The sequence below is a fragment of the Neomonachus schauinslandi genome, chromosome 7, assembly GCF_002201575.2.
Source record: "Neomonachus schauinslandi chromosome 7, ASM220157v2, whole genome shotgun sequence".
In the NCBI taxonomy this organism is placed as follows: domain Eukaryota; kingdom Metazoa; phylum Chordata; class Mammalia; order Carnivora; family Phocidae; genus Neomonachus; species Neomonachus schauinslandi.
Window position 1 is genome coordinate 29,021,266 of NC_058409.1, and position 27,919 is coordinate 29,049,184.

The window sequence follows — 27,919 nt, forward strand, 5'->3', positions numbered from 1 at the left end:
ACAAGTCATTTCAATCCTACACGCTACCTTACTGTTGCGCTCAGCCAGATGCCCTGATGCTCCAGCTGTAGTCACTGTGGGATTATCACTCAGGGGGTCATGAGTATGCTCTATTGACATGATCATGTAATTTTTCTCTTGTAATCATTAATGTGATGAATCACTTTAATGTTTTATACAGCTAACCCCTGAACAATGAAAATGTTATGTTTACAGTGCTGTAAACAAAATCCATATGTACGTGGACCCACGTAGTTCAAACCTGTGTTGTTCAAGAACCATGTTGTTGAACAACAGTTTGAACTTCGCAGGTCCAGTTATATGTGGGTCTTTTTTTTTTAATAAATACAGTGCAGTATTTACTGTAAATGTATTTTCTCTGCCTTATGATTTTATCAGTAACATTTTCTTTCTAGCTTACTTTTGTAACAATACAGTATATAATACATATAATATACAGAATATGTTTTAATCAACCGCTTATGATATTGGTAAGTCTTCAATCAACAGTAGGCTATTAGCTGCTAGGTTGGTTTTTTTTTTTTTTTAAAGATTTTATTTATTTGACAGAGAGAGACACAGCGAGAGAGGGAACACAAGCAGGGGGAGTGGGAGAGGGAGAAGAAGCAGGCTTCCTGCTGAGCAGGGAGCCCAATGCGGGGCTCGATCCCACGACCCTGGGATCATGACCTGAGCTGAAGGCAGCCGCTTAACTGAGCCACCCAGGCGCCCCAGCTGTTAAGTTTTTAGGGAGTCAAAAGTTGCACACACGTTTTTGACTGCACAAGGGTCGGCACCCCCTAGCCCCTGTTCAGGGTCAGGTTCCTGTTGTTCAGGGTCAGCTATACATGGAGTGGAGCTAAGTTTCTCACTGTGAGGTAAGGGAGTTACAAAAAGGAAAGGTTGAAGGTTAAAATGAACTTTGTGGTGTTGGATTAGAATTGTAGGTGTGTATATGTGTGTTTGTGTGTGTGTATGTATTCTATAGCTCTGTCTATCCACTGAGAAGTCTAGAAGTAATAACACAGTTAGTTGCCCAGACCTTGGTTTCCAAATACCATTCTCTTCTAAAAGGAACCAGGGCCCCTTGGAGATATGGCTAAATTCCGGGGCTGGAAAATACAACATGAGTCTGGAATATCTTGTTGAGCCAGAAAGTAAAAGTGCTCAAAGAATGATGATCTGTTAAAAGGACACAAGAGTCAAGGTCGAGGGCTCCCGCTAGCCAAACCTGGGAATACTCAAGTACTTTAATGAATAATAATGTATAACCCATTGAATAACATCGGATTCCATGAGTTCATACTGACCTGAACATATACATGGATAAAAGTTGGAGGAAGAATGGAACTTTTCCATACCACTCCACAAAATGCATATTAATTACAAAAAGAAAAGGAGTTATGTCAGGGTGGAGGAATCTGGCAGACGTTGCCTAATCAGTATGGGAAAAAACTGAAATCATATGCCAGCTGATAAGATGCTAAGAGAACACAGCATCACTTCAGTAACACTCCTGCCAAAGATGTGTAACATAACAAAACACAAAACTAAACTACTGAGGGATGTTCTACAAAATAACTGGCCTGTATTCTTCAAAAGGATCAAGACAGCCAAGGTAAAGCTGAGGAACTATACCAGACTGAATGAGATTAAAAGACGAGTAAATGTAACTAATCCTGGACTCTAGATCCTTTTACTATAAAGGGCATCATTGGGACAAGTGGCAAATTCTAATGGGGGACTCAGCATCAGAGAATAACGATCTATCAATATCAGTTTTCTGATTCTGATGGTTATGCTGTGATTATAATAAAGGAGAATGTCCTTGTATGCAGCAAATATATACTGACATGCTCAGGGAAAATGGGACAATTGTGTCGGCAACTCCAAATACTTCAAAGGAAAAAAAAATATTTGTACTGTTCTTCTAAGTTTTCTACAAGTTTGAGATTCTTTTTAAAACAAAATTAAAGGGGCGCCTGGGTGGCTCAGTCGGTTAAGCAACTGCCTTCGGCTCAGGTCATGATCCTGGAGTCCCGGGATCGAGTCCCGCATCGGGCTCCCTGCTCGGCAGGGAGTCTGCTTCTCCCTCTGACCCTCCCCCTCTCATGCTCTCGCTCTCTCTCAAATAAATAAATAAAATCTTTAAAAAAAAAAAAAAAGAAAATTAATGCTAGAGAAACACAAGAAATGAAACTCTAAGAAAATGCTAACACTGGGAGATGAGGTATAGTGATGGAAGACACTGTGTACCATTTTGAATTTTGAATCTTATGACTTAGTACCTCCTCAGAAAAGAAATACACTTTAAAATTTCAAAGTTTTGGGACACCTGGGTGGCTCAGTCAGTTAAGCGTCCAACTCTTGATTTCGGCTCAGGTCATGATCTCAGGGTTGTGAGACTGAGCCCTGTGTGGGGCTCCACGCTCAGCCTGGAGTCTGCATGTCCCTCTCCCTCTTCCTCTGCCCCTCCCCCTCTAAATAAATATTTTTAAAAAATTAAATAATATGCCATTTTTACTTAAAAGTGTTCTTATACTATTTTTAATATGATATTTATCAAATTAGTGTGATTCATTTTGTCTTGGGGTTTACAATTTAATTTGATTCAAGAACAGCTATTATCTAGGATATCCAGATTTCACCTTTAAAAAGTTATTTGAGGGGTGCCTGGGTGGCTCAGTTGGTTAAGCAGCTGCCTGGAGTCGTGATCCCGGAGTCCTGGGATGGAGGCCCATGCCGCTCCCTCTCCCCCAACCCTGCTCGTTCTCTGTCTCTCTCTCAAATGAATAAATAAAATCTTTTTTTTTTTAATTTATTTGACAGAGAAAGAGATAGGGAGAGCAGGAGCACAAGGAGGGGGAGTGGGAGAGGGAGAAGCAGGCTTCCCGCCGAGCAGGGAGCTCGATGTGGGGCTCAATCCCAGGACCCTGGGATCATGACATGAGCCGAGAGCAGACACTTAACAAATGAGCCACCCAGGAGCCCCAATAAATAAAATCTTTGAAAAAAGTCATTTAAAAAATATATAAGGCTGCAGAAATGCTAAGTGTGACCAATAATGGTGCCTCGGAAAACTCTTATGAACAATTAAAGTAGTAGAGATATGCCACATAGACACAAATTTGAATATTAATTATAAGGCTTAGGACAATTAAAAGATGTCCTTAGGGGTGCCTGACTGGCTAATCGATAGAGCATACAACTCTTCATCTCAGAGTTGGGAGTTCAAGCCCCACCCTGGGTGTAGATATTACTTAAAAATTTAAAAAAAAGGTGTCCTTAGATCCTGAAAAATAGACAAACGTTAAAAATAAAAATGGGTGCCTGGGTGGTGCAGTCAGCTAAGTGTCTGACTCTTGGTTTCAGCTCAGGTTGTGATCTCGGACCTGGTGAGATGGAGCCCCGTGGGGGCTCCACTCAACACACAGTAGAAGGCTTAAGGCTCTCTCTGTCCCCCCCGCCCCTCCCTTTCCCAGTAGGTGCTTTCTTTCTCTCTAAAATAAATCTTGTCAGAGAAAGACAATTATCATTTGATCTCACTCATATGTGGAATTTAAGAAACAAACAGAGGATCATAGGGGAAGAAAGGAAAAAATAAAACAAGACAAAATCAGAGAGGGAGACAAACCATAAGAGACTCTTATCACAGGAAACAAACTGAGGTTACTAGAGGGGAGGGGAGGAGGGATGGGATAAACTGGGTGATGGACATTAAGGAGGGCTCCTGATATAATGAGCACTGGGATTATATAAGATTATATAAGACTGGGCGCCTGGGTGGCTCAGTTGGTTAAGCGACTGCCTTAGGTTCAGGTCATGATCCTGGAGTCCCGGGATCGAGTCCCACATCGGGCTCCCTGCTCAGCAGGGAGTCTGCTTCTCCCTCTGACCCTCCTCCCTCTCATGCTCTCTGTCTCTTACTCTCTCTCACAAATGAATAAAATCTTAAAAAAAAAAAAAAAAGATTATATAAGACTGATGAATCAGTGACCTCTAGCTCTGAAACCAATAACACATTATATGTTAATTAACTGAATTTAAATAAAAATTTTTAAAAACAAGAAAAAAAATAAATCTAAATAAATAAATGGGTATGCACTAGAAGTAAAAAAAGACTAGAAACCACAGTTCTACTTTACAGTCCTTAAAAAGAAATACTGAGTGGGCGCCTGGGTGGCTCAGTTGGTTAAGCGACTGCCTTCGGCTCAGGTCATGATCCTGGAGTCCCGGGATCGAGTCCCGCATCGGGCTCCCTGCTCGACAGGGAGTCTGCTTCTCCCTCTGACCATCCCCCTCTCATGCTCTCTGTCTCCCATTCTCTCTCAGATAAATAAATAAAAAATATATCTTTAAAAAAAAATAAAAACAAAATTAAAATTCAGTAAACCATTTCTGAAATAAAAGATGATGTAATTGAAAAACACACTGTGTACCTAGGGGAAATCACCTAGAATGAACATGATACTCATCCAAGTAAAGTATGGACTTAACAAGAAAAAGAAAACCAGGTTAGCATGACAACATTCAACACCATAAATCAACAGAAAAATACCTACAAATTATGCAAGGAAAGAAGATGTAAGCCAAGCATATTTATATCCAGCAGACTTGTGCTGCAAGTTTGTAAAGGCTCAAATAGTTTTGAACACGCAAGAACCCAGAGAATACTGTTGTATCCCTGAGGATTCTATGAGAATGATTAGAGAAATTTTGGAAAAAGCAAGAGGGGAGAGGGAAGGTATAAAGTAGAAAAAGTTGACTGGTTTGAATATATAGCTAAAAGTTAAAGAATTATCATTTAGAGTTAATAATCAGTAAGAGTAAATTTTAGCATATTTAATAATACAATAATAAATAAATAGTTTCAATGATTTTAAAACACATTTTCTTTTCACATTTTAACATTGTTAAAATCAAGATGTGCCTTACGGTTGACAGGGTGTCATACGGTAATTGGCAGCCTTTCTTTCTTAAGTGGTCCATAAACAATGGTGTGTCTTACACTAGACTCCATCTCTCAGACACAATGAAACATAGTAATAAGACTAAAGATATTGGGATGCCTGGGTGGCTCAGTCGGTTAAGTGTCTGCCTTCGGCTCAGGTCATGATCCCAGAGTCCTGGGATCGAGTCCCACATCGGGCTCCTTGCTTGGCATGGAGTCTGCTTCTCCCTCTCCCTCTGCTGCTCTCCCTCTCCCTCTGCTGCTCCCCCTGCTTGTGCTTTCTCTCTCTCTGACAAATAAATAAAATCTTAAAAAAAAAAAAAAAGACTAAATATAGTTGGGTAATGGAGAGGAAGATGATGAGGAGGAAAAAACCACAAGCTCATTTTCTTGTTGAACTTGTTTGATTCCTTGTTGAGAGAACCAAAGCAAGAAGAGAGGACCCAAGTTGCATAAAAGGATACATGAATAAAAACAGACCACTAAAACAAAAATATATACCATCCTAAGGGTAGAAGAACCAAAACAGAAACAAAAAGCAAAATGTGCCATGTGGTAAAAAAATTTAAAACATACCATAAAACAGTATAACTGTGACCAGTTATGTCTGACATATCAGTAGAAGCAACTACACTTAATTTACTTAAAAAGAAAAATTTTCAGATTGAATCACAAAGCAACACCCAGTTCTATGCTATATCCTAAAGTATACACCTAAAACAAAGTGATTCAGAAAAGTTCAATATAAAAGAACAAGCAAAGGTGTAAACAGGTAAGCAAAAGATTAAGAGGACACAACTGAATAAGGTAGAATTCCAGACCTACAGCCAAAAAAAAAAAAAAAAAAGACCTACAGCTCTAAATGAGATGAAGGGTACTTGATAGTGCTAACATCAACTTTAATAGTTATGATTATCTATGCACCAAATAATACAGCATCAAATTCCATCAAGTATGGCCTACTAAACTTATAAAATGAAAAATAGACAGGAACACTAAAAATAGAGATCAGGAAAAATAAAAGGATAAGAACTACAAAACAATATAATGAATACGGTGATCTTATTTGTACTCTCAGAAGATAGATCTGCTTTTCAAAAACCCATTCATAACAAATGATCATATAGAGGCACCTGGGTGGCTCAGTTAAGCATCTGCCCTCAGCTCAGATCATGATCCCAGGGTCCTGGGATTGAGCCCCACATCAGGCTCCCTCTGCCCCTCCCCCCACCCCCGCTCGTCCTCGCTCTCTATCTCAAATAAATAAATAAAATCTTTTAAAAAAAATGATCATCTATTGGGCCCCAAAGAAACTCAATAAATTCCAAAAATTGGTTAATACAGGAAAAATTATTTAAAAGCAACGTAGTAAAACTGTTTTAACAAAATCAGAAGAAAAAGATTATTTAACCAAGACTTTAAACTATTAAACAATTCTTGGGGTGCCTGGGTGGTTCAGATGGTTAAGCACTGGACTCTTGATTTCCGCTGGGGTCATGATCTCAGGGTGGTGAGACTGAGTCCCTTCTGGGAGTCCACACTCAATGGGGAGTCTGCTTCTCTCCCTCCTCCTCTGCCCCCCGCCCCCCACGCTGCCCTGCTCACGCTTGCATGCACTCTCTCTCTCTAAAAATAAATAAAATCCTTGGGGCGCCTGGGTGGCTCAGTCAGTTAAGTATCCCACTCTTTTTTTTATTCTTATGTTAATCCCCATACATTACATCATTAGTTTTAGATGTAGTGTTCCATGATTCATTGTTTGTGCATAACACCCAGTGCTCCATGCAGAATGTGCCCTCCTCAATACCCATCACCAGGCTAACCCATCCTCCCACCCCCCTCCCCTCTAGAACCCTCAGTTCGTTTTTCAGAGTCCATCGTCTCTCATGGTTCATCTACCCCTCTGATTTCCCCCCCTTCATTCTTCCCCTCCTGCTACCTTCTTCTTTTTTTTTTTTCTTCTTAACATATATTGCATTATTTGTTTCAGAGGTACAGATCTGAGATTCAACAGTCTTGCACAATTCACAGCGCTTACCAGAGCACATACCCTCCCCAGTGTCTATCACCCAGTCAGCCCATCCCTCCCACCCCACCCCCTACTCCAGCAACCCTCAGTTTGTTCCCTGCGATTAAGAATTCCTCATATCAGTGAGGTCATATGATACATGTCTTTCTCTGTTTGACTTATTTCGCTCAACATAATACCCTCCAGTTCCATCCACGTTGTTGCAAATGGCAAGATCTCATTCCTTTTGATGGCTGCATAATATTCCATTGTATATATATACCACATCTTCTTTATCCATTTATCTGTCGATGGACATCTTGGCTCTTTCCACAGTTTGGCTATTGTGGACATTGCTGCTATAAACATCGGGGTGCACCGTACCCTTTCAGATCCCTACTTTTGTATCTTTGGGGTAAATACCCAGTAGTGCAATTGCTGGATCATAGGGTAGCTCTATTTTCAACTTTTTGAGGAACCTCCATACTGTCTTCCAGAGTGGCTGCACCAGCTTGCATTCCCACCAACAGGGTAGGAGGGTTCCCCTTTCTCCACATCCCCGCCAACATCTGTCGTTTCCTGACTTGTTAATTTTAGCCATTCTGACTGGTGTGAGGTGGTATCTCATTGAGGTTTTGATTTGGATTTCCCTGATGCTGAGCGATATTGAGCACTTTTTCATGTGTCTGTTGGCCATTTGGATGTCTTCTTTGGAAAAATGTCTGTTCATGTCTTCTGCCCATTTCTTGATTGGATTCTTTGTTCTTTGGGTGTTAAGTTTGATGAGTTCTTTATAGATTTTGGATACTAGCCCTTTATCTGATATGTCATTTGCAAATATTTTCTCCCATTCTGTCGGTTGTCTTTTGGTTTTGTTGACTGTTTCCTTTGCTTTGCAAAAGCTTTTTATCTTGATGAAGTCCCAATAGTTCATTTTTGCCCTTGCTTCCCTTGCCTTTGGCGATGTTTCTAGGAAGAAGTTGCTTCGGCTGAGGTCAAAGAGGTTGCTGCCTGTGTTCTCCTTTAGGATTTTGATGGGCTCCTGTCTCACATTGAGGTCTTTCAACCATTTGGAGTCTATTTTTGTGTGTGGTGTAAGGAAATGGTCCAGTTTCATTCTTCTGCATGTGGCTATCCAATTTTCCCAACACCATTTGTTGAAGAGACTGTCTTTTTTCCATTGGACATTCTTTCCTGCTTTGTCAAAGATGAGTTGACCATAGAGTTGAGGGTCCATTTCTGGGCTCTCTATTCTGTTCCATTGATCTATGTGTCTGTTTTTGTGCCAGTACCATGCTGTCTTGATGATGACAGCTTTGTCATAGAGCTGGAAGTCTGGAATTGTGATGCCGCTGGCTTTGCTTTTCTTTTTCAACATTCCTCTGGCTATGCGGGGTCTTTTCTGGTTCCATACAAATTTTAGGATGATTTGTTCCATTTCTTTGAAAAAAATGGATGGTATTTTGATGGGGATTGCATTGAATGTGTAGATTGCCCTAGGTAGCATTGACATCTTCACAATATTTGTTCTTCCAATCCATGAGCATGGAACGTTTTTCCATTTCTTTGTGTCTTCCTCAATTTCTTTCATGAGTATTTTATAGTTTTCTGAGTACAGATCCTTTGCCTCTTTGGTTAGATTTATTCCTAGGTGTCTTATGGTTTTGGGTGCAATTGTAAATGGGATCAACTCCTTAATTTCTCTTTCTTCTGTCTTGTTGTTGGTGTATAGGAATGCCACTGACTTCTGTGCATTGATTTTATATCCTGCCACTTTACTGAATTCCTGTATGAGTTCTGGCAGTTTTGGGGTGGAGTCTTTGGGGTTTTCCACATAAAGTATCATATCATCTGCAAAGAGTGAGAGTTTGACTTCTTCTTTGCCGATTTAAGTATCCCACTCTTGATTTCAGCTCAGGTCATGATCTCAGTGTTGTGAGATCAAGCCCTGCATCAGGCTCCACATTCAGTAAAGAGTCTGCTTGAGATTCTCTCCCTCTGCCCCTCCCCCCAGCTTGCATTCTCTCTTTCCTTCCAAGTAAATACTTAAAAATAAATAAAATCTTTAAAAAAAACTATTAAACAATTCTTGAATCAAATAGGAAATACAAAATGAAATTGCAGAATTCTTATAAAAAAAACAATAAAAACACTATAGAGCAGAATCTATGAGATGAGGTCAAATGCCAGAGGGAAATCAACAGTCTTAAATTTATCAATAAAAATCAAGACTGAAAAACTGTATGTAACTCAAAAAGTTAGAAAAGAACAATAAATAGAAAAAACAGAAATAAGAAAGATAAAAACAGAATTAACGAGTGGCAAATACAAAGTTGTATAAATAAATAAAATGGCTGGTTCTTTGAAAAGATCAATGGGAAGAAACTACTAGCCAACAAACATGGACTAAGAGGGAGAAAGCATAAACCTGCATAGTAAGAAATTGCAATGGGAGAAATAATGAAAAAACACCACTGAAACTGAAGAAACACAAACAAAGGGAAGGATATTCCATGCTCATGGATTAGAAGCCTTAGTACTGTTAAAATATTCATACTACCTGAAGCAATATACAGATTGAATGCAATCCCTATCAAAATTCCAATGGCATTTTGCACAGAAAAAGAACGAATAATCCTAAAATATGCATGGAACTACAAAGACCTCAAATAGTCAAAGCCATCTTGAGAAGAGTAACTGGAGAAAGAAGAAAGCTGGAGGCGTAATACACCCTGATTTCAAATTATATTACAAAGCTTTTGGAGCACCTGGGTGGCTCAGTCAGTTAAGCATCTGACTCTTGATTTCCGCTCAGGTCATGATCTCAGGGTTGTGAGATCAAGCCCTGCATCGGGCTCTGCGCTGGGTGTGGAGCCTCCTTAATATTCTCTCTCTCCTTCTCCCTCTGCCCCTCTCTCGCCCTTGCTTGCGCATTTTCTCTAAAGAACAAGAAAAGAAAAAAAAAAACCCAGAGCTTTGGCAATCTAAATATTCTGGTATTTGCCTAAGAAGAGACACAAAAACCAATGGAATAAAATAGAGAGTCCAGAAATAAACCCTCGCATATATGACCAATTAATTTATGACAAAAGCGCCAAGACTATACAATGGGGGAGGGACAATCTCTTCAATAAATGGTGCTGGGGAAACTAGACAGGCACATGCAAAAGAGCAAAACTGGACCAATTATCTTACATGAAATTTAAATAAAATTAGCCCAAAATGGATTAAAGACTTGAACGTTAAGACACGAAACCATAAAACTCTTAGAAGACAACATAGGCAGTAAGTTCCTTGTCATCAGTCTCAGTGATGATTTTTTGGATCTGACACCAAAAACAAAGGCAGCAAAGGCAAAAACAAAACAAGGTGGACTAGAGCAAGCTAAAAAGCCTCTGGGCAGCAAAGGAAACAATTAACAAAATGAAAAGGCAACCTACTGCATAGAAGAAAATATTTGCAAATTATATATCTGATAAGGAGCTAATATCCAAAATATAAAAAGAACTCATACAACTCAATAACAAACTGAAAACAATCCAACTGGAAAATGAGCAAAGGATCTGAATAGACATTTGTCCAAAGAAGACATAGAGATGGTCAACAGGTACATGAAAAGGTGCTCAACATTCCTAATCATCAGGGAAATGCAAATCAAAACCACAATGAGCTATCACCTCACACTAGTCAAAATGTCTGTCATCAAAAAGACAAGAGATATCAAGTATTGGCAAGGATGTGGAGAAAAGGTAACTCTTGTGCACTGTGGCTGGGAATGAAAACTGGTGCAGCCACTGTGGAAAACAATATGGAGGTTCCTCAAAAAATTAAAACTAGAACATGTGATTACCAGTAATTCCACTTCTGGGTATTTATCTGAAGGGAATAAAAACACTTAATTCTAAAAGATATCCACACCGTGTTCATTGCAGCATTATTTAGAATAGCCAAGACGTGGAAATAACCTAAGCGTCCATCAATGAATGAATGGATAAAGAAATGGATATATGTACAAAGGAATACTACTCAGCCATTTAAAAAAAAAAAAAAAAGGGAGGGTGCCTGGGTGGCTCAGTTGGTTAAGTGACTGCCTTCGGCTCAGGTCATGATCCCGGAGTACCGGGATCGAGTCCCACATCAGGCTCCCTGCTCAGCGGGGAGTCTGCTTCTCCCTCTGACCCTACCCGCTCCTGTGCTCTCTCTCTCTCAAATAAATTAAAAAAAGAACCTCAGCATTTAAAAAAAAAAAGGAAATGCTGCCACTTGCAACAATATGGATATACCTTGAGAGAATTATTTTAAGTGAAATAAGTTAGAGAAAGACAAATACTGTATGATCTCATATGTGGAATCGAGAAACAACAACAAAAAACAAAAAACTGAACTCCTAAATACAGAGAACAGATTGGTGGTTCAAGAGGGGGAAGGGTGGGAGTTGGTAAAATGGGTGAAGGTGGTCAAAAGGTACAAACTTCCAATTATAAAATAAGTTCTGGGGATGCATGATGTACAGCATGATGACTATAATTAATAATACCATATTGTATATTTGAAAGTTACTAAGAGAGTAGATCTTAAAAGTTCCAATCACAAGAAAAAAATCTATAACTGTGTAGGGATGGATGTTAACTATTAACTACACTTACTATAGTGACCATTTCACAATATATACATAAATGAAATCATTATGTTGTACACCTGAAAAAATCACTAAGAGACTTTTTTGTATAACTCTTTGCAAATAACATTTGAAAAACTGAATGCAGTGGGTAATTTTTCGCTGAAAATAAATTTACCAAAACTGAACCCAGAATAGAGCTTACAAAGGCTAAACAAATCCACTCTGTAGAATATTATAAAGTCATCTGAGCTACCTGAAAAATAAATCAGGCCCAGATGGCTTCACAAAGGAATTTTTATCAGATTTGTAAGGAACAAATAGTTTCAATCTACTTAAGCTGTTCCAGGAAAAAAGAGAAAATGGAAAGCCTCCAAATTATTTTTATAAAATGGCTATATAGTCATTATGTAAAGTGACTATATATACATATACACACACTATATATATACACATACACACACATATAAAATAACAATATATATACACACACACATACACTTACCACTTACAAATTTTGATCAAAAATCCTCAATAAAATATTAGCAACAGAACCTAACAGAACACAGTAATATATCATGATTCGATAGGGTTTATTCTAAGAATGGAAAGATGGTTTAAAATTGGTAATCAACTAATTAACATAATTCATTCTATTAATAGATCCAAAAGGAAAGTTGCATGATCATTTTCCACAGATGCTGGGTATTTGATAAGATTCAGCATCCAATCTTAGGGGGACAACAAAACAAAACAAAACAGAAATCAATGGACACTTCCTTGATATGGTAAAAACATACTTAATCTCACGCCTAAGCTAGCACCTTACTTAACAGGGAAACACTGGACATGTCAGGAACAAGAAAGGATGTACTGGAGGAATCAGCCAAAAACAATTAAGTAAGAAAAATAAATTAGAAGTGTAAGAATTGGGAGAGAAGAGATATAAACTACCTTTACTTGACATATGATTCTCCTAAGTTTCCTTATGCAAATAGGTATGCATGTTTCCTAGGTATGCAAGTACCAGAATTCAATATAGCAATAATAAAAAAATAATTTACATAGTTATGTCATATATGCAAACACCAACCAGTTCATTAAAAATTATAATACTCTCTAATAGCAACAAAATAGAAAATGCCCAAGAATTTTTAACAAAAAGTATTTAAAACCAAGATAAGGAAAATTAAAGCATGCCTTAAAGACACAAAATACACTTGATCAAATATGAATATATACTTTCAGTCAGGACCTAATCAGGAAAATGGAGTACACATTATATATTTTTTTTTATTTATTATTTTTTCTTTTTTAAGATTTTATTTATTTATTTGATAGAGAGAGCACAAAGGGGGTGTGAGAGGGAGAAGCAGGCTTCCCGATGAGCAGAGAGCCTGATGCGGGACTCGATCGATCCCCAGACCCTGGAATCATGACCTGAGCTGAAGGCAGCTTAACTGACTGAGCCACCCAGGTGTCCCCACATTATATATTTTAAACAGAAAAAATTTACTACAGGGAACTGGTTACATGGGTCCTGGAAGGCAGAAAAAGTAAAAACACTGACGCAACTCATACTCTAGGAAGATGCTACCACTCCCAAGGCTAAGGTTACAAAAGGTGAAGTTATCTGAACCTCCTCTTAGAGAAGGAGCCTACAGAGCTATTGTTCAGACCTCTAAGGTAACCCCCATCCCATTCCTGCTGTTACTATTTCTGAGGGAGTATGGTGAGGCTGGTTCTGGGTGTGCCGACGGGCTCTGCCATGCTGCAGCCAGGAGCCAGACCCTGGAGGGGACTACCATTAGCAGAAGCAATGCTGACAGATAAAAACCCAGATCCTTCACCCCATCATCCTTCACGAAGGCAGAACCTAACAAGCCAGTAGCAAGAGTCTGGGGAATGAGGTTTGTAAAACCTGAGACCTAGCGCCATAGAGCATAAAAGGGTAAATTTTGAGTTGAGAGAAATCAGCTAAATAGTAGGTCCAGATGACCCTTTTGGCTATTTAGTATATACATATGTAAATATACACACATGTGTATATTTAGTATACACATATATACACTTGCATATAATGACATTAACTATTTTTCATGGTTCCCTCCAATAAGGTCGAACTATCCTTTATACAAATGAAGGCACTTTTATCCTCTCCCCCAAAAGGGAGAAGTCCCAAGAATAATTCTATCTCTGGGTGATGTTAAGACCTTTCCTAATGATATCACAATTCCTTAAGAACTTAATGTTTAAACTACAAAGTTTTTTTTTTTTAGTAAACTCTACCCACCACATGGGGCCTGAACTCACAACCCCGAGATCAAGAGTTGCATGCTCATACTGACTACACCAACCTGGCATCCCTAAACTACAAAGTTTATTTTTGGACATAAAACAGGCATACCCCAGAGAATTCCCTGGGTTCCAAATATAGCCCTCTCTGCACCTGTTTTGTAGCAGCAACCAACTTCCCCTTGGTACTCAGTCCATTGAGTACCCACTTCTTTGCTTGCTGGTTCAGTAGCCTGAGGAATCCCAAATGGCCAGGTGATAGTCTCATATTCTTAGAGTCAGTTATCATGTCCCTTGGTGGAAGCACATCATCTATGAAGGTCTGATTCTTTGGAGTTCCCCTGCTACCAAATACTCGTTAGTCCAGTCAGAAAAACAAAAACACACAAGGCAGTCAAAAAAGAGGGCATTTACTACAGAGAATTCCTTCCTGAGGTATTAGAGGACTAGAAGAGCCAGTGTTGAACACTAAATGAATGCAGAGACAACAGTAAGTGACAGCTATCATCTACAGGGAAGAGGTGAGGCGATTAGAACCTTGAAACTTGGAGAAAATGCCCCCAGAATTGCCACTCTGCTTGTGAGGAAAGGCGCCACTTTCCTGTGAACGTCAAGGCAGGCTTCACAGAAGTAGTGATGGTTGAGATGGGTTTTTGTGAAGGATCAGTCAAGTTTACTAGGCAGTCTATTTAACCCATACTACTACCACATCCATATTATTACAGGCCTGGTCATTTACAAATATTGCATGGCCTACCACTTAACACCATATTAAAAGTGTAAGTGGGGGCACCTGGGTGGCTCAGCTGGTTAAGCGACTGCCTTCGGCTCAGGTCATGATCCTGGAGTCCCTGGATCGAGTCCCGCATCGGGCTCCCTGCTCGGCAGGGAGTCTGCTTCTCCCTCTCCCGCTCCCCCCTCTTGTGCTCTCTCTCTCTCTCGCTCTCTCAAATACAAAAAAAAAGTGTAAGTGAATATGTCAAAATGTGAATGCTATAATGTGGCCAAAATAAAACTGCTATATAGCAAGACTGAAAGCCATCCTTTCCTACTTATGCTATGTTGGTTTAAAAGCAGACAACGTCTGATAGTTTCTCTGACCAGAACAGCACACATTTATCAAGTAAACAGTGTACAAACTTAGGCATCACCATCCTCTCTGGGCAGAGTAATCAGAATCCTCATAAAGGGATCAACTTTGGTACTTCAAATCATTGCTGGAGCAGGGCAGTATCAGACTGATTTACTGAGAAAACTTTGGATCTGGGGCGCCTGGGTGGCTCAGGGGGCGCCTGGGAGGCTCAGTCACTAAGCGTCTGCCTTCGGCTCAGGTCATGATCCCGGGGTCCTGGGATCGAGCCCCGCATTGGGCTCCCTGCTCCGCTGGAAGCCTGCTTCTCCCTCTCCCACCTCCCCTGCTTGTGTTCCCTCTCTCGCTGTGCCTCTGTCAAATAAATAAATAAAATCTTAAAAAAAAAAAAAAAAGACTTTGGATCATATCAGGATGCAAAGTCTCCTTTTCTTTTTTAAAGGTATATTTATTTACTTATTTGAGAGAGAGAGAGCACACGCAGGGGGAGTGGCTGGCAGAGGGAGAAGCAGAAGCAGGCTCCCCAACTGAGCAAGGAGCCCAATGCGGGACTCGATCCCAGGACCCTGGAATCATGACCTGAGCAGAAGGCAGATGCTTAACCGACTCAAGTCACCCAGGCGCCCCTCCTCTTTTTTTTTTTTTTTTTTTTTTAGTGCTGTCCCTATGTTCTACATTATGTAAGAGTGCATTTTTTCTAAAGTTGGGAAAAAGTTATTTGGACACTAAAAGGGAAGCGGGTGGTAGTGAGGACAAAACACAGGAAGGACTCTTTAGGAGCAGAGACAAACATAGCAACAATTTTGTTATGAGGAACTTATTTTGGGGTCTGTGGGCAGATTGGAGTGCACATATTGATGCAGTAATCCTGAAAAGGGGACCAGGGACTGTTAGGTAAGACTGCAGTGGTCTGGCTTTGAAGCAGCTGGGAGGGCAAATACCCACAGATGTACCTGAAGTACATCTGCTTCATTACACAACAGAAGTACAGAAAAGAACAGCTCAGCTTTAGCCTAGTGAAGAACAGAGAATGTAAGAAATTCAGCTGGAGAGGCAGAGGGGAAGATGGCAGTGAAACGAGAATAAGCTGATGATTTTTAATTTAAAAAACCCCTAACTCTGGTGAACAGTTCTAACACCAAGTCCTCTCAAATGAATCTGCTGATGCATAGATCTTAAAGCCAGGAAGGGCAAAACTCCAGTGGGGCTCAAAACCACAGCCCTGGAGAGACTAGTTTAAGATTTTCAACCCCATGATGCTCGAGTGCCAACGATGCTTGTCCTGTGACTTGACAGGAGATTCAAAGTGCAAAGCAGATGAAAAAGTGGAAAGAGAGGCTTGAGAAAAAGTATTATTCTGCAGAAATTCAAGATGACTACCAGCCTGTCACTCAACAGGAATTTCGAGAGTAAGTATGTGTTCTAACCAGGGCACTGTGGGATATCATGATATGGAGACCGGGGCCATGAGTTCCATTATTTTCCTGAAACCAGACCTTATTCTGTTGAATATGGTCATCTTTTTAACCCAACTTTGAAATTAAACAGAAAGCACAAGACTCTTTTGTTTAAATGTAAGGTGAGAGTGGAACCAATTGCTTTTATCCTTACATCTCCAAATAGGAACTGCCATTTATATTTGATATGCATAGCAGCAAACACTGTTCTCCAGTTTTAGATTATAAGATCCAAACTTGGCCACACTAGGCATGTTTTAGAAGCTTAAAATACTATCTTCCCACTCCCAAGTACTTAACAATAGGTACTAATAATCTGCTGACTCTTTATGCACAAAGGTATGTTACTCATTCTCTGCTTCCTTCTAAATTATCCTCTAGACTCTTTTTATATGCCGTGGAGCTGGAGAAAGAATTACACTATGTCAGTCTAAAACTAAACCGAGTGATGAGAAAGATTTCAACTCTACAACCTTGAGAGACGTGCAGGTGAGAACCTATGATATGATCATTGAGTATTTCTAACAAACATTTATCCTTGTACTGATTTATTTCCTAAACATGTCCCCATTACAGGTACACTTTGAAAACACTACACCACCTATCAGCAAACTATCGTCAGTCAGTGATGATCTCAAAAGATTTCCAGAAATTAAGTGCCCCTGAATGGGACCTACTGTACAATCCATGTGTATTACAGCACGCATCCAGAGTATACACGCAGTTACACATAAAGGATTTTATGACATTTATTAAATTCTAGCAATGTGAAGATAAAGTACAAAATAATGCTGCTTATGGTTCATGGGGAAGGTCTTTAATAGGTCACTAAGTAGGTAAAGTCAGTTTTCTCAGTGTTACCTAGAGTATAAAAACTGTTGGTGCTTTCATCATATACCACGTTCTAACTTCTTCTGGCCATAGATAAATTAACAAATACTTAGGATTTTGGAAAACCATTACCTAAGACCCCAAATAAAATAATCTCACCTCCATTCTTTCCAGTTTGAGGTCACCTAGAAAAAGCTAAAATGTAGAAGAACAAACTTCCCAATCATCTACAGAAATTTCACTAATATTTTCAAACTGGAAATTCATCTAAAAAGTTCCCAGAGTAACACATTTAAAGTTTCCTTAAAGTGTTTCCTCACCAATCTAAAAGCAAAATATACTTTAAAAAACAAAGAGCAAGGTAGGAGTATCAGGGTTATGAGAAGTCAACTTAATCTATGAGAAGTAGGAATGAGGGCACTGCAAAAGCCCTGTCTGGGTGGTTGGAAAGTTGTGTGAAGTAGTAACTCTTTTAATTTCTTTAGTGGGTTACATAAGCCCTCCTAGAAGAGCCGTATGTTCTCTTGGCACAAACACCATCATCTGACCATAGTACTCGACTTCCACATTGATGCTCAATAGATTTTACATCTACCCGCCTCCCTGAGGCCAACCTCTTCTCTTAGAAAACTGTACCTCAAGTTCGCTTAGTAGGATAATTCACTGCAACAAGAAATGCTGACTGTTCTCCTGCATCTTCTCCCTACATTCCCACAAGGCAATCAACAACATGGCCTTTCCTTGTCTTACCAATCCCCAGAGCTGTAGCCAGCCAAGTGGTTTAGCAACCCTGTTGTCCCCCAACATGGTCCCTCATTGAGGTAACTCAAACAAAGCCTAAGAACATTAAGGCAAGGAAACACTTAAGGTCTTTTTCTTTTTGAATATCTAGTGAAAACAAAACAAAAAACATTTATATTGACTTGGAACATTCAAGTTCTTTTATTACAAAAGTCTATACAATGAAGTGCCAGACACAGCAATGCAATTATATTGGTGGTCATATATATCTATATATTATTTGTATATAGATATACAGTTTTTACTTGTACCAAAGTAAAACTATCACAAACTGCCTAATTCTACCACCTACTGCTCAACTCTGACACACAGTACTGTCACATAGCATGTTAAGTGCTGTCATGCCACTTGTATCTATTCTACCTGCAGCCAAACATGAACAGTGATATTTCTATATGGATTTTGAAGAATCTTGTCACCATGAAGCAGCTGTTAATTCTAAAATGAAACCAGTCAGGCCACTGACTTATAAAAATATGGTACTCATATAGATTTAGCATTATAAAGAAGGAATATATTATTTAAAACATTTAAATAGTGCATATGGACATTTTTGCATGTGGTATATAAAACATTCATATAAAACAATATACAGTGCACATTAAATTAGATGTTTGGATATACTCCCTCCCATCTGGAGACTGAAAGAAATTAAATGCACACTGCATGCTGCATTCAAATCAAAGTGTTACTTCTTTTGGCATTTTCAATTTCATTTTTCTAAGTATACATTATGAATAACCTAGCCGTATCAAAAGGAAACCACACGAGAAGGGCTGGATTTAGTGCTTTATTCCCCAACTACATGTTCACCACCAATGAACATTCCCTCCCCCCCAAAAAAGGCATTGCACACACAGGTGAAATGTGAAATCCTAGAAACACTACTTATTATCAAGCTACTTCATGTGCTTACTATGTAATAGTGCCAGAAGTCTGAGGTTCATGCTTCCCTCACTTGATTAAAGAATGTTGCGGAAGTCCCATTTTTATATGGAACTGTTAATATCAGCTAGTTAAGAAAACCATGCATGAATCAATGCATGCAAAACATGGGCACAAAGTGAGACACTCATCAATCCAAAAAAATTAACACTTACATTAAGCCTGACCAGAATATGCTGTTATTGCCTATATTCTTAGCTCAAATAAAGTCACCAATCTGTGAAAATCATTAGCAGAATGATACCGGAAGAGTACTTGAAGAAAAGCCATGCAAAACCAAAGAATAAAAGATAAGCTTAGATTATATGACAAGGGGCATACCACCACACAACTGCTTTAAACAGCATGTGACTGAGGAAAAGGGCTCCTGTTAGAGGATGTTTTCTTTATGGATTTTGCTGATTTAAAAAAAAAAAAAATGATGCAACCCCCGGAAGGTACACGTGAAAGTGCAGTGGTATAGCCCTTGTGAAGGAAAGATTTAATTCAGGCATAATGACTCTTTTGCCAACTTAGGCCCACCTGACTGAACACACAAATCTGAGCACCATCAGTGTTCCTACATAGACATGGCTATTTTCTCACATTATCTGGAGGTGGGTAGGGGGAAAAAATACAGGATCTGATCCAGACAAACCACATCATCACCAGCTAATAAAGAGTAACTGAGGAAACAAACAGTAACTTATGTCCCGTAGGCAGCATGTGATATGATTCAGTTCTGTGTATGATGTGTGGTGTGTGTTTTCACTATACTAATAAACAAGGTCACTTTTTGGTCTACCCTCTGTTATCTTCATCCAGGAGCTGTGTGACCAGTGAATTGCAAAATTTTTCTAACATACTACCACCTGTGAGAAAGTGTCACTTTGGAAATTAAACAGAAATGTGTTCCACAGTAGGACTTGAAATTTCAGTTGATTTTGGTTTTCTAAGAAAACACAGGACATAGTTGCATATGTGCACATTTATAGGCTTTTCTTTCCAATTTTCAGTCATTCTGTAAGAAAAAGGCAACCGAAGAATTCAATGTGAAGATGTTCTTCTCAATTTTCTTCAGTAATTAAAAAAATAATAATAAAAATAAAGTTGGTGATAACAAAAAGCTTGTATCTCCAAAGTTCTTGAAGTTGAAAGAATAAAGTACTAGTCTTTTGCTAACAGGATGTATCTGTAGTACAAAACAATGATGAAAACTGGATGTTTGCTAAAGGTGGAGAGGACAGTCTGTGGTTAACATGGAACACCACGCTCCCTAGAGAGGGTCTACTTACCCTCCCGTCTTCCTCTAGTGGCACCACAACCAAGTACAAAATGATACTCTTGGAGTGCCTGACAAAATGAACTCAAGTACCAGCCAAGTACACACGATGACAGCTTCAGGGAATACAACTGATTTTTATGATGTTTTCAAGGAGCATATTTCTATATGGATTTTGAAGAATCTTGTTTGCTGATAAGAACTTCAAGAAGCCTGAGTTTGGCTTTAATTTTCTTGTACTCCTTGTACTCCTCAAGCACTGGAACACGATCCTCTTTCTGGGCATTCCTAGGGTAGAAAATAAAATGTGTGATATTCTAGAGATCATCTGAAAAATAAAGTCCCAGAAGATGTCCTAATGTGAGACACAAGGTTACCAGAAGTAAATTCAAATAAAAAATTCCTCTGCAAGAAAAAAGATTACTGGACTAGTTCCCCCCATCCCCAAGGAACATTCCTAAAATACTTCTATTTTTGATGAATTTCTCTATTGACAGATTAAATAATGCTGTACTTAACAATGGTCACTGCAGAAAACTAGGAAGTAACCAAACATTTTAGTAAGATATGCAGTGTTAGACTCTGTCAGGTCTGTGAGTGTATATTAAGTGCCAGAGGGTTACAACCAGTCATTTCATACATTTAGAAGGTACTTGAAAAATGCATTCTTACACTTAGATTTTTTTTTAACCATTTTGCCAACTATAGAGAAGACTCTCAAATTTGGAATTTGTAATATAGCTACTGGCTTGGTAAGACTACCCAGTTACATATATGGAAAAACTTTTCTGAGGCCTGAGATAATGCTCATTTCTGGCCACCACCTGAATTAGAATGTATTTTCCTTTAACAAACAAACAAACAAAAAAGGTGTTACTTTTAAAAGAGTTCCACTGGGTCACCTGTGTCTCAGTTAGATAAAAGCACATGCCATACTGTATCCTAGAAGCCCACTGCTGATTGGCACCAGTACATGTTAGAAATGGGAATGGCCCGACATGCAGCCCAAGCAGCAACAGTCTCAGTCTTCAGAATCCACACTGAGAATACCAGTCATGTTATAGGACCCTTTCTAAGAGGAAAAACAGGGGCGCCTGGGTGGCTCAGTCAGTTAAGCATCCGACTCTTGATTTCAGCTCAGGTCATGATCTCAGGGTCGGGAGATGGAGCCCCACGTTGGGCTCCACGCTCAGCGGGGAGTCTGCTTGAGATTCTCTCTCCCTCCCCCTGCCCCTCCCCCTTCTCTCTCTCTAAAATAAATAAATCTTTAAAAAGAATTAAAAATAAAAATAAAAGGAAAACATCTTATTTCACAAAACACTTCCAAAAAGATGAGAATGTAGAATTCAAAAACACAATGTAACTGCCACTCAACCAAGCCTCCTAGGACAACTCTGAAATATTCTATCAGATGTTGCTTATTCTACCTCTGACTTTTTCTTGCCGTTAATAGATTACAGGCCTTCAAACTAAAAGGTATGTTTTCTACTTTTATTTTCAATGGTAATATCCTTACATGCACAATTTATTTCTACTCCTATACATTCCTTTAATTTAGCATATGGGCACCTGTAAGTTCAAGGAGAAAGAAGGCTTAATTTTGTCATGTTCAACAAACCTTCCATTCTTTTGATAAAATGCTTCTTCAAATTCCCGTAACGTTTTGCGTAGTTTCTTTTTTTCAGCTCTGGCTTTCCAAAGTTGTTCTAGTAATTCAGGCCTAAAATTTAAATGGGAAGAAAACATTACTGAAAGAGCACTGTGGTTCTTAGCAGGAGTTCAAACCCTGGCTGCAAACTAAAGTCAGCTGGGGAGCATTTAGAATCTACCAATGCCTAATCTGCAGCCCAGACCAACTAAATGTACCAATAGCTACAGGTAGGGCTCTACATCAGTATTTGGGGCGGGGGGGGCAGTTTCCCCAGGTGACTTTAAAGTGAAGCCAAGGCTACTGTGGAAAACAATATGGAGGTGGCTCAAAAAATTAAAAACCGTATGATCCAGTATTTCCACTATTGGGTATCTACCCAAAGAAAACAAAAACATTAATTCGAAAAGATATATGTACCCCTATGTTTACTGCATCATTATTTACAACAGCCAAGATACAAAAGCAGCCCAAGTGTCCATCAACAGATGAATGGATAAAGAAGATGTGGTGTCACATACACACACACACAATTATGGAATATTACTTGGCCATAAAAAAAAAAATGAAATCTTGCCATTTCCAACAACATGGATGAACCTAGAGGGTATAGTGGTAAATGATTTAAGCCAGAGAGAAAAAAAATCTGTATGATTGCACTTACATGTGAAATTCAGAAAACAAAACAAAGTCTCATTAAAACAGGGAACACACTGAGTGGCTGTGAGGGAGGGAGCTGGGTGGGGGGCTAGGTAAAGTAAGTGAAAGGGATAAGGAGGCACAAACTTCCAGTTATAAAGTAAAGAAGTCACAGAGGTGAAAAGTACAGCACAGGGAATATAGTCAATAATACTGTAGTAACATTGTATGTGACTACATTTATTGTGGTGAGCAATGAGTAATATATAGAATTGTTGAATCAACAATGCTGTATACCTGAAACTAACATAGCACTATATGTTAATTATACTTTAAAAAAAAAAAAAGTGAAGCCAGGGCTGAAGACCACCATCATACACCGTTATCAGGGAAAGAAGCTGATAGAGAATAAACATAACTCTCAGCTGGTTCCAGCATTCTATTACGAAACAAATGTCGGATTTTAGTTTCTTTAATTTTTAAAACACACTTATGTTTAATAAAGAAAATGTGAATGACAACATTTGTAAATCACACCCTTTAAGAAAGGTGTATCTCTTGAGCACATATTAATTCCCTCCAAGTGCTTGATTATTTAACACTGAACTTCTCAGCATGTAAATTTCATTATACAAATAGATTTAAAAAAAAAAAAACCACAAACCAGCATACATACATAGAAGCTGCTCGAGTACTTGACAATCGAAGATCCAGAGCCAGTTTTTCTTGATTTTCTTCAACATCAGATTCAGAGTTTTCCAATGAAGACTGTGCCTGTACAGCAGTTTTCAAGATATCAGTTAGCTCAGAGGACAGGGTAACACCATCTTCTTCTTCTTCCTAAAAAGATACCAAATAAGAATCAAATAGGCCATGACTCTCAACTTTTTCTTTCAGAGAATGATTTCTCTTAAGGATTACCTTGATTTCTTCAAAAAAATGGGCAGTTTCTCCTTCTATGATTGGTTGTAACATCTGACCCCTTCGCTTGGAAGATGGAGATCCCTGTAACAACATGGTTTCTGCTTTATTTAAAGCATTCAAAGAAAGCTTCATTCACTATGGAACAGATACTAAACTTCATTTTCAAAATCTTAACCATACCATTTAAAATTTTTTAGGAATTCCTTAGTAAATTCATTTTTGCTTATGTTTTCTTGTTATGTATGCACACGAATGCTAAATGATCATTTATGTCTGGACAGTCTAAAAGAGCTCATTCAATGAATAAAAAATAAAGTATTACATGTAATTTTATTCGGAACATTTTTCTTTTTAACAAGAGCTGTCAACTTTTTTAGTCTCAGGACACCTTTAAACTCCTTTTTAAAAAGTAACAGCTTCATTGAGATATAATCCACGTACCATATAGTTCACTCCTTTAAAGTGTACAATTTAGTGGTTTTTAGTATATTCACAAAGTTGTGCAACCATCACCTCTAACTCCAAAATAGCTCATCACCCCAAAAGAAACTCTGTACTTATTAGCTATTAACTCATTTGCCCTCTCCCCCTACCCCTTGGTCAACTAATCTACTCTGTCTTAATGGGCTGGCCTATTCTAGGTATTTCATAAATGGAATCATACAATGTGTGGCCTTTTGTATTTTGCTTCTCTCGCTTAGCATGTTTGTAAGGTTTACCCATGTTGTAGCATATATTGGTACCTTCATTCCTTTTTTAAGGCTAATATTCCATTATATGAATATACCACATTTTGTTTATCCATCAGTTGCTGCCCATTTGGGGTTTTTTCTACTTTTTAGCCATTATGAATGATGCTGCTATGAATATCTGTAAGTTTTCATGTAAACATGTTTTCAGTTCTCTCAGGCATATACCTAGGAGAATTGCTAGGTCAGATGAGAACCCTATGTTTAATCCTTTGAGGAACCGTCAAACTACTTATCAAAGCGGCTGCACCATTTTACATTCATCAGCAGTGTGTAATGTAAGCATTCCAATTTCTCCACATCCTGCCAACACTGTTATCTTTTCTCATTAAAGCTATTCTAGTGGATATAAAGTGGTACCTGAATGTGGTTTTTTGTTTTAAGATTTATTTATTTGAGAGAGCGAGAATGAGAGAGAGAGAGTGTACATAAGAGAGGGGAGGGTTAGAGGGAGAAGCAGGCTCCTCGCTGAGCAGGGAGCCCGATGCGGGACTCGATCCAGGGACTCCAGGATCATGACCTGAGCCGAAGGCAGTCGCTTAACCAACTGAGCCACCCAGGCGCCCCTGAATGTGGTTTTTATTTGCATTTCCTAATAACTCATGTTGTTGATCATCTTTTCATATATTTAATGGCCATTTATATATCTTCTCTGGAGAAATGTGTATCAAATCCTTTGCCCAATTTTTTTTTAATATATATATATATTTTTAAAGATTTCATTCTCTCTCTCAAATAAATATTAAAAAAAAAATAGATTTCATTTATTTATTTGACAGCGAGAGACACAGCGAGAGAGGGAACACAAGCAGGGGGAATGGGAGAGGGAGAAGGCTTCCCGCCAAGCAGGGAGCCCGATGCGGGGCTCTATCCCAGGACCCCGGGATCATGACCTGAGCCGAAGGCAGACGCCCAACGACTGAGCCACCCAGGTCCCCCTGCCCAATTTTTTTTTTTTAAAGATTTATTTATTTTAGAGAGAGAGCACAAGCGAGCAAGTGGGGGTGGAGAGGCAGAGGAAAAGAGAATCCTGAAGCTAAGTGCAGAGCCTGAAGTGGGGCCTGATCCCAGGACCCTGAGATCATGACTTGAGCTGATATCAAGAGGCAGCTGCTTAACAACTGAGCCACTCAGGCATCCCAGTGGCTGTCAATTTAAAAATGACCTTGCATGCCTAAGCGAACCTCCAGTGAATTAATACCTACAAAATGACTCAGAACGGGCTACATGCTGTTTTCTATTTGAGCCTGAGAGAAATCTAGAGTCCTACTATCTACTGGTTAATTTGGAGACAGCACTTAATTTGCACCTAAGAATTAGTTTTCATTTTTCTCTAAAAATGTACACAAATGTAAATAAACATTATTTTGATACTTCTTCATTTAAAAAGATGAACTTAAAAAAAATCAGTTTATTCCATTGTGCAATTAAATTATCATGACAGCCATCACAAAACTGTTATGTTTTCAAACACAAGAATTTAAATCGAAAGAAACTATGCCAGGGTCTGAAATATGTTTTGTTTTTGTTTTTAAATTCCACAAGGTAGATGAGCCTGGACATACCACTCCTTAGCCCCAGTGTCATCATCTGTGAAATGAGGCTATCATCTGCTACCTGTTGTGACTTGTCAGGATTTAATGACATCTTCATTTAATGACATACATAAAATGCTTTTACAAGTGCCTGGGAGATGGTAGGCAGGCACTGATTATTAACTGCCTATTCTTTTAAAAGCAGTAACCTCACCTTACAAATACAATTCTTGCTACCTTAGCTGTGTATTTCTCCAATATACCACCACAATACTATTTTTTAAAGGGTCGGTCTTGGTAAAATGAACTAGAGAAATCTTTCTGTGTTTTACTCACAAGAACAGGAGTGATGCTAGCTCTCGTCAGCATCTGTTTCACAAGTCTGTATCTCTCATAGAGAGGTTTCACAATGTGCCTCTCTTCTCTGGTCACCTAAAGTAAGACAAATGGAAATTACCTAGTCATCAGAAATTTTAAATGTCTAAAACATGAAGCAATATGACTTTCTCATCAATTTTTAAGAAGTTATTTTAAATAAGTAGCCAATCTCCTAAATGCAGGAAACAATGCTCTACAAACCAGCTCTGAAGATGTGGGCCACAAAAGAAATCTGTGCTCTTTTTTAAGGAAGAATATTAAATCTCTTTAGCAAGAGAGACATTTACCGGCCTTCCATGTTGACTTTCATAGTAAAGAAGACTTTTTTGGAGAGAAGTTTTCTCTTCTATCAAATGATCTTTTGTCATTTTCTAGAATTTAAAAGAAAAAAAAACAAAACACTCTCATTGGCACCATCATTATCTTCCTCAATCCCACAATGTAAATAATTAGGGCGAAAAGGCAGCCCACTCCAGCCTAGGCTAACAAGAATACAGCCTTTTCTTACAAATTTGCAGACAACAGTTTTCAGCCTCCTGTAAAATCTGGTCTCCCAGTAAATAGATATCCATTCTCTTTGGTGGCGTACTTATATTTTATCTGAACAAATTATGAATACCGGCTTAGTAACCTTGGATAAGTTACTTAAATTCTTTTTGTCCTATAAACCAGTATTTCTACTAAACAACTAAGAAAATCTGGCAGTAGTATAGTGGAAAGATCCTGAAAAAGTACAACACTGCCAATGTGTGACCTAGACTTCTAATCTATGAGCTCAGTTTCCCTTCCTATGACACTTTCTTTACACTGCCAATACTCACCTCCTACCTTTTAGTACTCTAAATTACAGAGGAGGAAGGACATCCCAAATTACTTCCCACTTTGTTCCACTGGACCACCTTTTAACATCCCAATGAACCAATGTTCCACAGAATACCCTTTTGAATCTAGACCAAATAAACTCTCTACTTATTCCCAAGATCAGATAATACTGCCTTGTTTCTCACCATATGGAACAGAGGTTAAAAAAAAAAATTCACTGGATGATATCTTCCTATAACAAATATAACTTTAGATTATGTACATCCAGTAGAGAATAGATAGGGGTAAACTGTAAAACACTATGATTTCAACCTCAAGCCTGGACCTTAAACCTCGGACTATGAATCTGAATAAAGCTAACCCAGATCAAAATCATTTCTAGAAAAAGGGGTGGAGAGAGGGGAAAGGAGGTTGGTTGATCCAACACAAAATTGAAAAACAAGAAAAGCTGAAGGAAGGGAATGATTAAAATTTCGAATCCAGCCCTGTTCAAGGGAGACAAACACTCCCAATATTTAAATCATGAAAGAGGTATACTCTGTTGTCAAGACAGGAATGAGCATCAGGATTCATCAATGCCTACACAAAAGTTCACATGAGACCATCTCTGTATTCTCCCAACAAACCTCATCTGATAAGTATTTTGGGTTGCCAAGTGCTTTGACCAGGACTGCACTAGGCACGGGCTTTGAGTAATGGTTCTTCAAAAATATTCATTTACTCAATCCTCACAACAATCTTATTGTCTTAGTATTTTAATGGACATAATCATATCCATATAAGTCATAGGACGGTTGAAGGGACTCAGGGGCAGAATGCAAATAATATGAGTCAGGGCCTGGCAAAAGCTAAGAGCTCAATACATGTAACTATTAAGATACAAGGCCAAGTCAAGCTCAGCTATGTTTAGGCTCTTTACACATTCATCTTGCCAACTATCTCCAATATAAATGAACAGATCAAGATT

The 27,919-nt window shown here is 38.7% G+C and overlaps 2 protein-coding genes across 2 annotated transcripts in view; one reads left to right on the top strand and one right to left on the bottom strand.

Annotated features, from left to right (window-relative positions):
* The window catches only part of PKD2L2 (polycystin 2 like 2, transient receptor potential cation channel), a 46,246-nt gene extending 25,906 nt beyond the window's left edge, over nucleotides 1-20,340 (top strand). The window contains 2 exon segments of the mRNA XM_021701848.1: nucleotides 16,259-16,371; nucleotides 20,289-20,340. Of these exon segments, the coding sequence (XP_021557523.1) occupies nucleotides 16,259-16,371; nucleotides 20,289-20,340 (165 nt within the window).
* Nucleotides 18,178-27,919, bottom strand: part of FAM13B (family with sequence similarity 13 member B) — a 63,339-nt gene continuing 53,597 nt past the window's right edge. The window contains exons 18-23 of the mRNA XM_044916656.1: nucleotides 26,418-26,501; nucleotides 26,089-26,184; nucleotides 23,466-23,549; nucleotides 23,221-23,384; nucleotides 21,876-21,977; nucleotides 18,178-20,545 (exon numbers count right to left, since the gene is read on the bottom strand). Of these exons, the coding sequence (XP_044772591.1) occupies nucleotides 20,422-20,545; nucleotides 21,876-21,977; nucleotides 23,221-23,384; nucleotides 23,466-23,549; nucleotides 26,089-26,184; nucleotides 26,418-26,501 (654 nt within the window). The 3' untranslated portion in view covers nucleotides 18,178-20,421. The remainder of the gene's footprint in view (nucleotides 20,546-21,875; nucleotides 21,978-23,220; nucleotides 23,385-23,465; nucleotides 23,550-26,088; nucleotides 26,185-26,417; nucleotides 26,502-27,919) is intronic.